The sequence below is a fragment of the Ursus arctos genome, unplaced genomic scaffold (assembly GCF_023065955.2).
Source record: "Ursus arctos isolate Adak ecotype North America unplaced genomic scaffold, UrsArc2.0 scaffold_1, whole genome shotgun sequence".
NCBI lineage: Eukaryota > Metazoa > Chordata > Mammalia > Carnivora > Ursidae > Ursus > Ursus arctos.
The window spans coordinates 45,419,325-45,435,241 of NW_026622763.1; the positions used below are offsets into that span (position 1 = coordinate 45,419,325).

The following is a 15,917-nucleotide window of genomic DNA, read 5'->3' on the forward strand; positions in this document are numbered from 1 at the left end:
TGTGGACACCAATGGAAGATAATTAAATTTTTCAACAAAAGAGGGCACTCATTAAACCTGAAGATATTTGACATCTAAAATGAATAGAGAGGCAAACTGCCTGATTATTCAATCACCAGATAATATCTTAGACTAATCAATTAAAAGAAAGAAAAAGTTTAAAATTAACCTTTTACATTTTAAAACTTCTATCTATACATACACTCAAGCATGCACACATACACAAATTAAGGGTTATTCTTATTGTTTTTTGTTATATCAATTTCAAATTATAGAAAGAGTTTTGTTCTGTCAGTATTGCTAAAAGTTCTTCCTTTTGTATTTTTGCCACAGAAAAAGATTATGAAAGAATATATTTATATTTTATCATTGGCATTGATAAAATATAAGTATAGTGACATTTACGTTCATTTCTTGAACACTTAGCACTACCTTCTTAGAGACAGCCAGAGGTTATCTACCTGATCAGGAAACTATAGAGTTTCACTCTCACGAATTACTTGGAAGTTCTGCATTTTGTTTTAATAAGGTTTCATGAAATGGCTTTACACATATAAAATATTGAGGCATGTGTGTGTGAGTGCGTGTGTGTGTTTAATAGTTTTTGGATCAATAGGAAATATTCTCTCATGATTTTTGCCATATAGAAGATACAGTAACTTTTGCTGAATGCAAGAAGGACAGGCAGAAATAATCAATTCCCAATTTTGGGTGCGAAATGCAGAAATACCCAGCAAAGCAAGATAAAATCTTAGTTTAGTCATTGTTTTTCATAGCTATCTCTTCCCAAAGCTTTAAATTAAGTGCCAGTACACATGGTAGTTGTTTTTTCTTTTCTTTCCTAATCTCTCAATCCAGTAAGAGTGTAGTAGCTGTAAACTAAGAGCTAGAGAAGGGGATTAGATAATCCAGTAATTGGATACATTTTGAGACAGAATTTTCTAATCATCCTCCACCTGTATATGTGTATAGTAGGTCTACTCCATTCATGTCATAGTTGCAATGCCGGGGAAAATGGAGAAAATAAAGAAAAATTAAAGACATGAGATCCTGGATATAAGGCATCTAACACAAAAAAGAGGTAAAAGGAAGCGTAGAATGACAGTGGGGCAGCAAACAGAAGTCAGTCCCTTCAGAAAGGAGCAAGGGGGTGGAAGGCTCTGGGAGGGAGGCCTCCAAGAAAAATAATATTTGTAGATTATCTGATATGTTTGAGCACTTGGGGAAGGAGTAACAAAAATGATCAAAATCAAAAGCTAAACTAAGAGAAAATAATTGCAAAAGACACATCTCATGAAATACTGTTATCTAAACCGTACAAGGAACACTTAAAACTCAACAGTAAGAACACAAACAATCCACATAAAAATGGGCCACAGACCTTAACAGATACCTCACCAGAGAATATATACAGATGGTAAATAAGTGTATGAAAAGTTGCACCATATCATATGTCATCAAGGAAATGCAAATTAAAACAATATTGAGATACCACTACACACTTATCAGAATGGCCAAAATCCAGAACACTGACAACACCAAATGCTGGATGAGGATGGGGCGTAAAAGGGACTCATTCATTACTGGAGGGAATGCAAAATCATATAGCTGCTTTGGAAGACAGTTTCGTGGTTTCTTATAAAACTAACATACTCTAACCATACAATCCAGCACTTGCATAACTTGTTATTTACCAAAGGATTTGAAAACTCTGTTCACGCAAAAACCTGAACAGCAGCTTTATTCATAGTGGCCACATCTTGGAAGCAACCAAGATGTCCTTCAGTAGGTGAGTAGATAGACTGTGGTACATCCAATCAATGGAATATTAGGAATATCATTCAGTGCTAAGATGAAATGAACTATTAAGCCATGAAAAGACATGGAGAAATCTTAAATGCATATTGCTAAGTGAAAGAAGCCACTCTGAAAAGGCTACATGCACACTGTATGATTCCAACTATATTTCATTCTGGAAGAGGCAAAACTATGGAGACAGAAAACAGATCAATTGTTGCTTAGGGTTGGAGGTTGGGGGAAGGGTGTGACTAGGTGGAGCACAGGGGATTTTTAGGGCAGCGAAAATACTCTGCATGATAATATAATGATGGACACATAGCATTATACATTAGTACAAACCCACAGGATGTACAACACAAAAGTGAACTCTTATAAACTATAGACCTTGATGATTATGATGTACTAATCTGGGTCCATCAACTGCAACCAGTGCACCACTCTGGTGGGGGATATGGATAAGGGGGAGGTTATGCATGCATGTGGGTAGTGAGTATACAGAAAATCTCTGTGCCTTCCTCTTAAATTTGCTGTGAACTTAAAACTGCTTCAAAAAACTCGAAGTCTTAAAAAAAAAAACAAAACCTAAACTGGACATCCAGCTAAACATGGTTAAAACACAATCAAAGGGGCACCTGGGTGGCTCAGGTCATGATCCCAGGGTCCTGCTACTCCCTTTCCCTCTGCTGCTCCCCCTGCTGTGCCCTCTCCTCTCTTTCTCTCTTTCAAATAAATAAATAAATAAATAAATAAATAAATAAATAAAATCTTTAAAAAAAATCACAATCAAAAGCAAGTGTTCATTCTAGGGAAAAAAGTGTACCAAAAGAGAAATACAACTAATTTTGAACATGGTATTATATCTCCACATATTAGGGCATGGTCAAAAGGAAAGATAATTTTTTTTTACCTTTTTTTTTTTTTTGGTACATGAAGAAAAATTAAGATTAGTTGGCCATGCTGTGGACATCCTGTACTCATCTTTTCTTTAGATATATTTCTTCTTTCTTTCTTTCTTTCTTTCTTTCTTTCTTTCTTTCTTTCTTTCTTTCTTCTTTCTTTTTAAAGATTTTTATTTATTTATTTGACAGAGATAGAGATAGCCAGCGAGAGAGGGAACACAAGCAGGGGGAGTGGGAGAGGAAGAAGCAGGCTCATAGTGGAGGAGCCTGATGTGGGGCTCGATCCCATAATGCTGGGATCACGCCCTGAGCTGAAGGCAGATGCTTAACCGCTGTGCCACCCAGGTGCCCCCCTTTCTTTCTTTCTTTCTTTCTTTCTTTCTTTCTTTCTTTCTTTCTTTCTTTCTTTAATGTTCTATATTTTATTTATCTATTATAGTATTTTTAAAATTTGAATTCAGTTAATTAACATATAATGTATTATTTGTTTCAGGAGTACAGATCTGTGATTCATCAGTCTTATATAATACCCAGTGCTCATCACAACACATACCCTCCCCAATGTCCATCACCCAGTTACCCCCCACCCTCCACCCCCTTTCCCTACAGCAACCCTCAGTTTGTTTCCTAAGATTAAGAGCCTCTTATGGTTTGTCTCCCTCTCTGGTTTCATCTTGTTTTACCTTTAAAAGGAAAGATAATTTGAGAGAGAGAAATCTTCATCTACTATGTAAGAAAAGAGTGAGAATCCAGAAGTAATAGTTACAAGCATATTAAGCAGAAGTAAAGATGTAAATGTCAAAGACATAGCTGAAATAGAAAAGGAGTTGATATGAGGCATCTCTATTTCATTAAAAGTCATTTGTAATATTTGACTGTGTAAAAATATGCGAATGTATTCTTTTGGGAAAAAATAAATCCAAATAAAGCAATATCGGGAAGAAGCAAGATCCTATGATATGTCTTACAAAACTTCAAATAGATCAAAGCAACATAACAGAGGCTTACTATAGACTTTAGATCATTTAAGGCTCAATGTTTCAACTGTTTTAATGTATTTTACTATGAACAAAAATAGAAACTGGCTTATAGCAATTTGCAGCCTTGTATGGTAAATTACTTCCAAAAGAATGCTTCCCTTACTCTAAAAAATCCGGTCAGATGCCTAGTTATATTCTTTTCAGAAACCCTTCGTGGGTGTGGAGGTGGATGGGAGTGGGGAGGTTTAGGGGAGATCAATTCACTTTGCAAAATTATTTCAGTTTGGATTCTTGGATTCAGACATTTCATGCTATTTAGAAAGGCAAACTCCACCTTATCTCCACAACAGCTGAGTAGTAATAAGGCAAAGCAGCAGAAAGCAGGTCCTATCAAATATATCTCCAGTCTTCACACATTTATGAAAACAAGCTTCAAGGGGATTGCTTCTGATCCCCAGAACGTCAGACCTCTGTCAGGAGGATCAAACGCCCACCTCTCTGTGGTACCTGCCCAAACTCTTTTGGGCTACACATAGGCACCTCCTGGATCATATAATCTCGGCAGAGCCTGCGTTTTTGTTAAGAAAGACTTATATATTGACCTCTTCAACCAGACACATCTGAGAGTTAAGTGGTCTGGCTGGCACACAAAGGCTCCCCATTTCCTGTCACACCACAAGCTATTAATGATGTACGTAGGTCTGCCCATTTCCCCAGCTTGGGCATCAACTGACAGCTCCCTGCCACCTCTTCGCTCCCAGCTCATGTTTCTTCTGATTCTCTCCTATAAACAATTGTGATTTATGTGAACATATAAAGCTGTTCAGGAAAGTTCTTCCAGGGAATCACTCTAAACGTCAAAGCTGATTCTTTTTTAAAAAAACAAATTTTACATAAAGCTAATCTTGAATTAAAATTTACATAAAACATTATGTTGATTTTTTTTTGCCAAAATATAGTTTTGTTTTTTCACATGAATCATATAAAAAGTTTGTACAACTTGGCACCATAAACATGACAAATACTTCCTGTTTTCCATTCGGGACACCAACCACTTTTGATTCTTATTCTGTTACCTACTTTTTCCTTTTTTCTCACTATTGGCTCCAATTCCTCTGTGAACTCTTTAAAATTTGGTGTTAACAGTTTCTGTGAGTTGGAATTGAAAGGGCAGAGAGTGGATGAGAGGGGGCACACTTCACTTTTTAATGGAATGAAAACTTCTTAGAATTGTGAGTGTTGTTTGGTTCTCTACTATGTTTGTCGCAAAATGTTGTTAAATTAAAATACCATGTGAATTTATATTAAAATAAATGTAATTTCAGATGTGAGTTCCTGATAATTATTTTTCTGGGTTCTCCTTGGGTTACACCATTCTTCACCTTATGCATTGTTCCTGTACAGTCTTCCAGACTCTCCCTAAACTCGACTTGCATTTCCAAAACACTGAATGACTTCTCCTTCGTTTTCTTCCCCACTCTAAGATTTACTCAAAATCAAGATATTAAAATATTAAACATTTACTATGATTTTCCCAGACCTGCTTCCTCTCCTAGTTAACAACTTAAAAGAAGCTAAGGTCCTTCCACTGTGTTTCTATAGCACCATGCTCATAATTCTATTAAACAGTTTATTGAGTTTATCTTTTATGTGTTTATTCACCCTACCTCACCCCCAGTGAGTTATAAGAGACCTGCAGAAAGGGACTGTGTTATATTGGTCTTCACAGCCCCAGATCCTAAAAAAAGTGACACTCTCCCATTTTCTCCTTTTGATGGTAAGTTCTGGACCATCCAACAGTCTGGTTGTCCAAGCTGGACACCTGGGCATCACCTTTCTCTTCTTTCTCTTCTTCATTTCTACCAGCCTTGTGCTTATACTGTTCAGTTGTCTTTTGCCTGGATGCTTGCTATAGATAGCTTCCTTCCAAGCCTTTGCACTTCCAATCTGTCCTCTCCTCTGCTGTAAAATGAGTCCATTGATATAGAGAATTGCTCTCCTGCTAAAGAACTTCCAATGCCCCATTGGCTAAAGAACAAAATCAAATACCTTAGCGCTATACATGTAGCTGACTTCCCCTGTTGGTCTCTGCCAACCTGTCTATGATCATTTCTTTGCACAGTCTTTCCAAACTTTCAGCTTAGAATCACCAAGGTCTAGTTACTTCTTAAACACAGAAGCTACATAGGTGGTAGTGACGAGAGAATGGGGGATCAGTGGATTAGGAAAGTACCATCTTCAGTAGTTTTTCAAATGAGGTAACATGGAGACATGACTGTCATTAAAACTGTGCTAAAATATATATTTGAAGAGTAATGTAAGCAAAATAGAATTTTTGAGAAAATTCTCAAGGGAAGCATTTTATTTTCATTTGATTGCTCACAAACCAATGGCAGTATCCCTCCTCTCTAGGTCCCTCCCAGTGTTAGAACCTTGAACTGCTTCTGCCATTATACATATTTCATGTCTGAGCCTCACACATTTCCGCCAACAATAGCTTCCAACCTCTCTCCACTTTCCTTTTGGATCCAACTAACACTAGTACACTTTTTCAAGCAGCAGATCACATATTCTTTTATCTTGAAATATTATTACCTGCCTGCCCAGGTTGGGCTAAGGGCCCTTTCTCTGTTTCCAAGGCACTTTCCCATAATTCTATGAATTATTATATTGAAATTATCTTTCAAATATCTACTTTCCCCATCCATAAACTATAGGTATCTAAGGTCAGGGACTGTGCTTTCTTCATCTTCATAGCCCGAATACCTAGATGAGTGACTGGCATCAGCTAGATATTTCATAAATGCTTGTTGACTGAAAGAACGAGCTACTCTATTTTTGTTCTCTGGTTATGAATTTATACCACAGACCAGTCTGGCTTCTTGCTGGAAATAACAGACAGGTGGCAAACCTCACTATGGCAGCCATTTATAAAAATAATTGATAATGAGTGGAACAAGTTCTTAACACAGAGTAGCCTAGACTATTCCTCCAGCTCCACTAACGTAGTGACTGGACTAATCTTCTCTGAGAATATATTGTCTTGCAGCTGTTTTTTCCTATTTGCATGTAGACTTAAGCCAAATGATGGTTCTATTTGTTGCTTCATGTAGGCAATCTGTCTGGTTAAATATACCACTAATTCTAACAGTGTTGCAGAACTTGGGAGTCAAATGATATTTTAGCAAATGAGTTAGCTAATTTTGCTAGCATGGAAGTAGGTTTAGGAAAATTTTCTTTGACAGGGAATGCTTTTGCATGAAATTTTTATTGTCCCAGGATAATTTTTAAATTGTCTCATTACTTCAAAATTATGGTTAGTTAATTTCCAAGTTGAATCAACCAAAAGCAGAAGGCCCAAGGGCCCATTGGTTTATTCAAGTGATCATTTGACAGTTTTTTGCTGCAATTCTAATTCTGTGCAGGAGCTGTGCTGAATAATGGGTATATGATACGGAAAAAGCAAATGTGATCCTTGTTCTTATGGAGCTTACAATTGTCTGAAAGGCATAAAATACACAAGAAAACAGATAAAAGACAAAGATAATTTAGCATATAGTGTGATTATTTTATTCCTTTGTGTAGATCCCATCTCACTTCCTATGACGAAATTTCCAAATATAACCGACTAAAATATTCAGGTTCTGAACATACCTTTGTCTACCACGATCTCAGATAATAATCTCATCCCTCAAAAAACAGAGTCTACTGGGCATGAACAATCAAATGCCCTTCATTGGTCTTCAGAATGTAACCATATTTTACTCTCTGTACTTGATCTTATTTTTTCAAAAGGAAGAAGAAGCATCCTAGTTCCTCTTTAAGGATTGCTCTATATTATCAATTACAACTTTTCAAGATCTCCTGGGGGCTTGGGTTCCATCTTTTGGCTTAGAGAGGAGAGTCTTTCAGAAACTGGAGCCAAAACAGGAAGCAAAGTGAAGTGAAAAAGGAGAAACCATGTCTGATTTAATTGATTAAACTCCTAAACCCAACCAAATCTCAATACAGGAATACCCATGAACTTTAAAGTTATGTGAGACAATACATTTTCTTCTGCTTTAAGCAGTTAGGGTTCTATGGTTGCTGTCTTTTGCAACAAAAAGGGGGCAATAATCTAATCATAAAAAAATCAATGGCTAGTATTTGACAGAACTAATGATTCCCTTTTTCAAATATGGATTAGTCCTCTGTCTTACCTATTTTTTTCTGATCCTTTCTTTAATTCCCTCTAGATCTGCTTTATGTATAGCATCATACTGTAGAACTTCAGGACTAAAATGGATAAAGGGTAAAGAAACTAATACGTCTTGAGATCCTTAGAGATAGCATATTTTATGTGCATAAATGCCTGCTGAAAGTATGGATACACTTTTTGGAATTACGTTTGGAATACCACATGAACGATTACAATGCTATAAGAGAGATGTTAGATGAAGAAAAAATAATTGTAAATTTGAACTGCATGCTATCATTTCCATTCTGAGTGTAAAGAATGGAATATTAATGAGGCACAGAATGAAGGTTTTCTCAGTGACAATGCCCCCAATTGTAGTTCGAAAGAAAGGAGGAACTGTCATTGCATTTTGATACTGGCACACTTTCTAGAAAGCAATTAAATTGCCTTGCCACCTCAGATTTTAAGAAAGCAAAAGGTTAGAAAATACAATAAAAATGAACATTATTTCCAAAGAGAACTGAAAGTCATTGGACTATAAGATATTTGAAATCATATCAAAAAGCAGAATTTATAGCCTTATGAGTTATGGAAAAGGAAATTGAATTGTATGTTTTATTTTTTAAAACACAACTACTAAAAAGATGTTTCCATAGTAACAAGGTCAACAGCAGTAGCCATTACAGACCTTCCTCTTTTCTGATAGTGGGTTTAAAGATCTTTTCCAAATACCATTTTAAAAGCCCTATGAAAAAGTACAGCTTTTCTGATCATTCCTCTGAACCAAAAATGAGGAAAAACACACATGGAGTATTGAATTTCTCATGTTTTATGGATTATAAGCATTCGTGGCTGTCATATTTCAGAAAGAAGCCTGCCTGACTAGCTATTATGCCAGCCCTTGAACATGGGATTTGATTAGCCTGATTGTAAATCTGGACAAACAGAAGTTGTTTGCCGTAGTATTCAAACAGAAATAAAAAGCGGCACAGCATTAAAAAAAAAAATACACACTTCTTTAACATCTAAATATTGAAAGAGTTAAGTAAATAATCCCTGTTATTAGAAAAATTTCAAAGGCTCAGAGAAGTCTGATATCACTGCTAGAGGAAGTTTTGAAAGATACAGGCCACATATTGTTTACAACAGAAATTAATAGCTCTTTGGCCATAAAATCAATTCACGTAGCGCCACCAGGAAGTGGCCTCTCCTTCCTCTTTCCTTTCTATCAAGATACGCTTGCCTATATGACAGTCATTTTGCTGCTTTATCTTCCCCACTGAACGGTGAGCCCCCTGAGAGCAGAGATATTTTCTCTTTGTATTCACAATAGTATCTCACACACATGTTGTATAAAAAAAGGTACCAAAACAATAAGTGAAGACTGAATCATGAAAAATAATGGCACAACAGTGCCTAAAATAACACAAAATCTATGGTCTATTTTTAGAAATGATATGTCAGTTCAAATGTGTACTTATGATTTTAACCTCTTGAAACCAAGAGTTCTAGATGCTTGCTCACAGACTCACAGCTGTTCAATAATGAATTGGTTCTTAGACCAAGTCCCTCAGAATCTCTGCAGGTGGGCCCTGGCATCAGTATTTTTTAAAGCTACTCAGGTAATTCTAACGTGATGCTAGAGCTGAAAATCATTGTTTTAAACTGTCCCCTTGGGGCTCAGTTAATGATTAATTTATTAATCTCCAACTTTTAGCTAGTTGGGTTTTTTCCTCAATATTGCCTCACAGTACTATATTTGCCATATCTATAAGACCTTCTATTATAACCTAATAATTTATTCTCTAGAATCACTTTTTATAATAAAAGCTCAATTTAAAAAGTTCTGTCTTGGGACGCCTGAGCGGCTCAGTTAGTTAAGCGTCTGCCTTCAGCTCAGGTCCTGATCCCAAGGTCCTGGGATGGAGCCCTGCATCGGGCTCCCTGCTCCGCAAGGAGCCTGCTTCTCCCTCTCCCTCTGCAGCTTCCCCTGCTTGTGCTCTCTCTCTCTCTCTGTCAAATAAATAAAGTCTTAAAAAAAAAGTTCTGTCTTACACAATTAAAAACATCAACCAACAATTACTGTATTGTATTATATTCTGTTCAATATACTTATTAGCTTTTTGTTGCATAAATTCAGCTTTTGAAAATCAGAGATGAATACAGTATCAATGCAGTAGATACTAAATAAATGTGCGTAGAATTTGGCATATGCTTTTGTGCTTTTATCCTTACCTTTTCTGGGCCGGGAATGCCTTTACACTTTCATCTATCTGAAAAAATTCCTATTCATCTTTCAAAACACCCAGATCGTATTTTTTTTCCTCCAGGAAGCCCTTCCTGATTCAGACGAACTATTTGAGCACTCTCTTCCTTGGTGCTGCTCCTGCTCTAATGCTTCTGTTTTGCACTTCTACTGCACTGCTGTTTCTTTTTCTTCTGTTTTGTTTTTAAAATGTTCACTACTTGATTGTGAACAACTTGCAACAGGTGCTGACTTAACGCTTCTCTGCTCTTTTTCTCTCAGGGTGCAGCAAAATAGCTAGAAACAACAGGCATTCAGCAAGCGTTCACTAAATGAGAGAATAAATGGCCACAGTGAAAGAAACTGGGTGCGTTTCAAAACTGCTGTTGCTAAGGATTGAATTGCATCCCCTCCAAAAATCCGTATATTGAAGCTAGAGGCCCTTTGTGATGGTATCTGGAGATGGGGACTTTGGGAGATAATTAGGGTTAGAGGAGGTCTTAAGGGCAGGGCATTCTTGATGGGATTAGTGTCCTTATAAGTAGAGATACCGGAGAGAGCTTGCTGTCTCTCTCACTGTCTGCCTTGCGAAGAAGACACAGCAGGAAGGCAGCTTTTTGCAACTAGGAAGAGACGTCTTACCAAAACCTGACCATGCTGGCGGCCTCCAGAACTATGAGAAAATAAACTTCTGTTGTTTAAGACCCCTATAGTATTTTGTTCTGGCAGCCCAAGCTAATACAACTACTAACTGGGATTCAGTTAGCTGAAGAGAACATTAATATAAACACGATAGGTATTTATGTTTTTCTCTTTTATTTCAATCCTTTAAAAAAAATAGGTGTTTTTTTTCAAAGTAAAGTTTAGATCAAATATAATTAGACAAGATGTTTCATAATTCCTTCCAAATAAATTTGAGGCATAATTTTTGGAACTTTCTTGGTAGACTAAAAAGCCAGACATAAGCACATGAAGTTGAAAATGATGTGATCTTGCAGAACAATTAACCAATAGAAAAAAGAAGTTACCTTGGGAACCACGTTGTCACAGATAGTTATTCAACAGGTTTCCTTTCCTTTCCCCCCCTCACAGGTAACATTCACAGCTATCACCATCAGTTCACAAATGACAAAGCATTTTAACACAAAATAATCAAAGAATATAATCTTAGTAGAGAATAAAGGGTGGTTTGCAAAGTGATTATGTATCCTGTAACGGAGAAAACTTCCACTATATTCTTTATTCTTCTCATTTCAGCCTATGTTGGTGAAACTTTGTTAACAAATCCATCTCTGGGGTAGTTATAAAAATTTCTGCCATTTACCATTTTCACTCCCGAGCGCTCTACTTTGTTCCTATTTCTAACTATTCAAAATCTCTTCCTTATTCTAATTCTTAGGACCAGTAAGTAAACTGAGTAAACTCAGTTTAATCTCATCAGCCATGCAGCAGCCCAATGAAAAATGCCTGTCTACTTAGATGTAATTATCTTCTCTCATTTTGTCAAATACTGAAGATAAATGGTGCTTCTGGTACCATGATTACTTTATATTTTGGCATTTACAATATGTCATATAAGTATTTATGCAAAGGCTATAAATTAAAGACTAACCAATAGAGCATCAAAACTTACATGTATGGACCCAATGAGACTACCCTTGCTATTACAATTCCAAGAATCAGAGTTGTTAAAACTGTTGAAAGAAAAGAGATCTGCAAAAGAAAATGTAAAGATATTGTCAGTTTGGAAGAGAGATTACTATATTGAAAATATTAAGTGTTTCTCTTTTTACATGAGTAAACATATATACAGCTTTTGTTTATAGTATCCTATAGTAGTTTTTTCTTATAGACTGTTGTTGATAATCTCAGGCATGTAACTTTTTATCAGACCATAGTATTATTTTTTTCCCCCAAATAGGAAGGCAAGTATCATTTATGACTAATCTTGCAACATGGCTTTAATTTTTTTAGTGGCTTACTGTATAGAATACAAAACTGGCGATTTTTGTTTATAAAGTCAAAGGGAAGTTGTTTTCTTTTTTCTTCAAGTCCTATTTTGGTGTTGACTTGTGCTTTTTTTCTATCTATAATTGCTTCTTCTGCTTCTGTCTTTACCTTACCCTCTCCCTATCAAGACAGGATCCCCACACACACACACCCACTCACACATATTTTTGGGGTGCATCTCCTTTTTTCTTTCTGTTCTCTAGCTCTGTTAGTCTATTTTTCCTATTTGATTTTGCCCTTTGGTCTGTGTTTCTAAAGTCTTTTTTTTTTTTCCTTTCTATTCTGTCACTATTTCAGCTAGTTAAAATATAAACTGGTCTGTGTGTATATGTGATCTGTGCACTCATTATTAGGTCTGTGTTTCTGTCCTTAATTTTTTAATGGATGAGCACATTTTAGACTTCTTTCTCTAATAAGAAAAACATAATGTAAAGTTGCTTTTATTTCATTTAGTTATCATTAACCTTGTTTCCCTGATTGTTAGTTTTTAACTAGAAAGAAGGTTCTGTTATGAGTCCCGAGGATGGGATTTTTAAGTAACACTCCCAAGGTCACATGGTTAAAAAATGAGAGAGGGAAAATTCAAATGCAAACCCCCTAACTCCAGATCAGGGCTCCTAACTACTCTGGGTTTGCTCACTGGGAGATTTATTTAAATATTACAGTATGACACTTTTAAGGGACACCGGTAAAAATGTTCAGGTATTAATAATATGATAGAATATTAGCTTTCTTTTCATAAATGCCTGGCCTTCTGCTCTCAGAAGATAACATTTATGTCTACAACACGTGAAATGGAAAATTGTTCAGCCATTTCAGATAATTCACAAAAAAGCTGCTTTTGATAGACTCATGATTATTTCTGCAAGTCTGTTAGGGAACAAAGATAGAGTGGTCAGAATACTTTGGAACATCATCTCCACTCTCAGCTTTACCTGGAAGGACTCTGGGAAATAGGATCCATAACAGGATCCTTAAGGAAGGATCCATAACTGTGGATACACATGAAACATCACAGTGAAAAGCAAAATTCACTTGCCTGTTGGACTTTTCAAATTAGAACATAAAAATATATAAATAACTCTTTTTAAAAATTTTTCATCAGAATGCTTGGCAGAATGTAAATATAATGCCAATAGTATTTTGTGTAAAATACAAACACTCCAACACTCCTTGAGAGTAAGGAAATAAAAATACAGGCAGATAAAGGCTAGTCCATGCAGGCGAGCCTATATGGTGACTTGAATAATTTTTTGGTTGGTTTCATTAGAAATGCATCATCACTTTCTTTAGCAATAAGAATCGTATACACTGGCCAAATTTTCATGAATTAATCAATGACACATTGATATTTAAATTCAATGGATGAAACACACTATAGTTTAAAAAAAATTTTTGAGCCAGTGAAGAGATTCATCCATACGTCTTAAACTTAGTCTAACTTTAAATTGTTTAAACTACTATCTATAAAAAAAAAATGATACAACATTTTTTCAGTAAATTAGACTTGGTGTAAGTATAGTTCTTTTTATTTTCTAAATTAAAAGTATGGTGTCTGACATCAGAGTATCTACCTTAGAAAGAAAGGTAAGAAAGAAACTAAGATAAATACTATAATTAAGAACTTGGCCACATAGACAGTAGTTTGACAAAATTAGTGCAGGTAACAAAGTGCATTTCTGAGCCTTTTTAAGATATAAGTTACCTTTCCAAGCTTCGCTATATCTCGATACAAGGACAAAGGCAGGGTAAAGGCAGCCGTGGAAAGCACAATAATGAAGTGGCGACCAATAAGCAAGTTTTCAGGGTCAACTAAAACATAATAAATATTATAAAATCTTTATAGGTATAAATTAACACACCAGCAATACAAGTAAGCAGTCAAATATTTAAGTGCAAAAATGACTTAAATAACTTCAAATGTTATCTAAATGACAAAGATTTTGAGTAAATAAATTCCATAAAACCATGTAAAAATAGAAATAATTCACAAAAATGTAAATACAAAATAACTTAAGGATGAACCTATAGTTCAAATAATCTTATAATATTTTGCATTCCAATTATTTTAATAGCCTCCTAATCAGTTTTCCTGCTTCTACCCTTCCTTTGTCCCCTTAGAGTATACCTTCATACTCTGTACCTAGAAGGTACAGAGATCCTTCCCCAAGGCTAAAAACATGATGTCAGTCTGTCCAAAACCCTCTCATGGCAAATCCCTTCTATAGGAAGTAAGCTACATCAGGAGAGGGTATGTTCTGAGGCTTTTTTTTTTTTTTAACTTCTATATCCTAGAGAGACTTGAACAGTAGAGCTTGAAATTTCCAGACTCAAGTTTTAGGGGCACCTGGGTGGCTCAGTCTTTAAGCGTCTGCCTTTGGCTCAGGGCATGATCCCAGGGTCCTGGGATTGAGCTGTGCATTGCGCCCCGCATCAGGCACCTTGCTCCACTGCGAAGCCTGCTTCTTCCTCTCCCACTCCCCCTGCTTGTGTTCCCTCTCTTGCTGTCTCTCTCTCTGTCAAATAAATAAATAAAATCTTTAAAAAAAAAGACTCAAGTTTTAGATAAAAATATTCTATTTCTATACTTTTGTTGAGAAAGAAGAGGTTTCCCTGAAGTATAGTAGACAGAAGCAATACAGAAAACTAATCGGGAAGCTCTGCTGAAACCAGTATACCCTACAGAGTCTTGATTGTCACATGAGTACATAATTGTGTGTGTGTTGGGGGTGTGTGTGTGCATGTGTGCCTATCATCACATATAAGCAAAAGATGTAAACATAAGGGGCGCCTAGGTGGCTCAGTTGGTTAAGCATCTGCCTTCGGCTCAGGTCATGATCCCAGGGTCCTGGGATTGAGTCCTACATTGGGCTCCCTGTTCAGCGGGGAGTCTGCTACTCCCTCTGTCTCCTGCTCCCCCTGCTTGTTCTGTCTCTCTCTCTGACAAATAAATACATAAAATCTTTTTTAAAAAGTTGTAAACATAAAATAAAAGATACTTATAATGATTTATATATTTTTAAGGCTGTGCTAATCACAGTATTAACTTTGGGAGCTATATATCTATTCCAAGGAAGATACCACTGCTTACGTTTTTTAGCTCATATTGAATTCCTTCAGAGATCATATGATTATGTTTTTGAAATGTCCCCACTGGTACCATGTCTTTGTTCATAAATTTCTGCAAAGTCTAAGGTCTGTAGAATAAGTGAGTGAGTTAAAAAAAAAAAAGAAAGAAAAAAAGCAAGCAAGCAAGCAAGCTATTACCGGGAAAAGTAAGTGAGACTTATTTTCTTATATAGTTAATACACTAACTTGCAGGGAAGTTCCCAGATGCAGATTTGAAGTGGTATAAATGTGACACACACGTACGTACTATAATAAAATAATCATGAATATTTGCTTAACTCAGATATAACTAAACAATCAACATAAAGTTGCAAATCGAAACACTAAAATAGGAAGTTCAAGTTCCAGAAACCTTGAATTCAACTATTTACATATTTTTGGTAAGTATAACTTGAATTAAATAATTTGTATATTTGTTTCTGTTTACCCTTTCAAATCATTTGCTTTACCAATATGTTTGATAGAAAACATAGATTTCCAGGGCGCCTGGGTGGTGCAGTCGTTAAGCGTCTGCCTTTGGCTCGGGGCGTGATCCCAGTGTTCTGGGATTGAGCCCCACATCAGGCTCCTTCTCTGGGGGCCTGCTTCTTCCTCTCCCACTCCCCCTGCCTGTGTTCCCTCTCTCGCTGGCTGTCGCTCTCTGTCAAATAAATAAATAAAATCTTTAAAATAAAATA

General features: G+C 36.1%; 1 protein-coding gene across 1 annotated transcript in view; it reads right to left on the reverse strand.

Moving 5' to 3' along the window:
• The window catches only part of SLC38A11 (solute carrier family 38 member 11), a 60,889-nt gene that overhangs the window by 32,779 nt on the left and 12,193 nt on the right, over positions 1–15,917 (reverse strand). Inside the window, exons 6-7 of the mRNA XM_026492656.3 lie at positions 13,817–13,923; positions 11,735–11,814 (exon numbers count right to left, since the gene is read on the reverse strand). Coding sequence (XP_026348441.1) covers positions 11,735–11,814; positions 13,817–13,923 — 187 coding nt within the window. The remainder of the gene's footprint in view (positions 1–11,734; positions 11,815–13,816; positions 13,924–15,917) is intronic.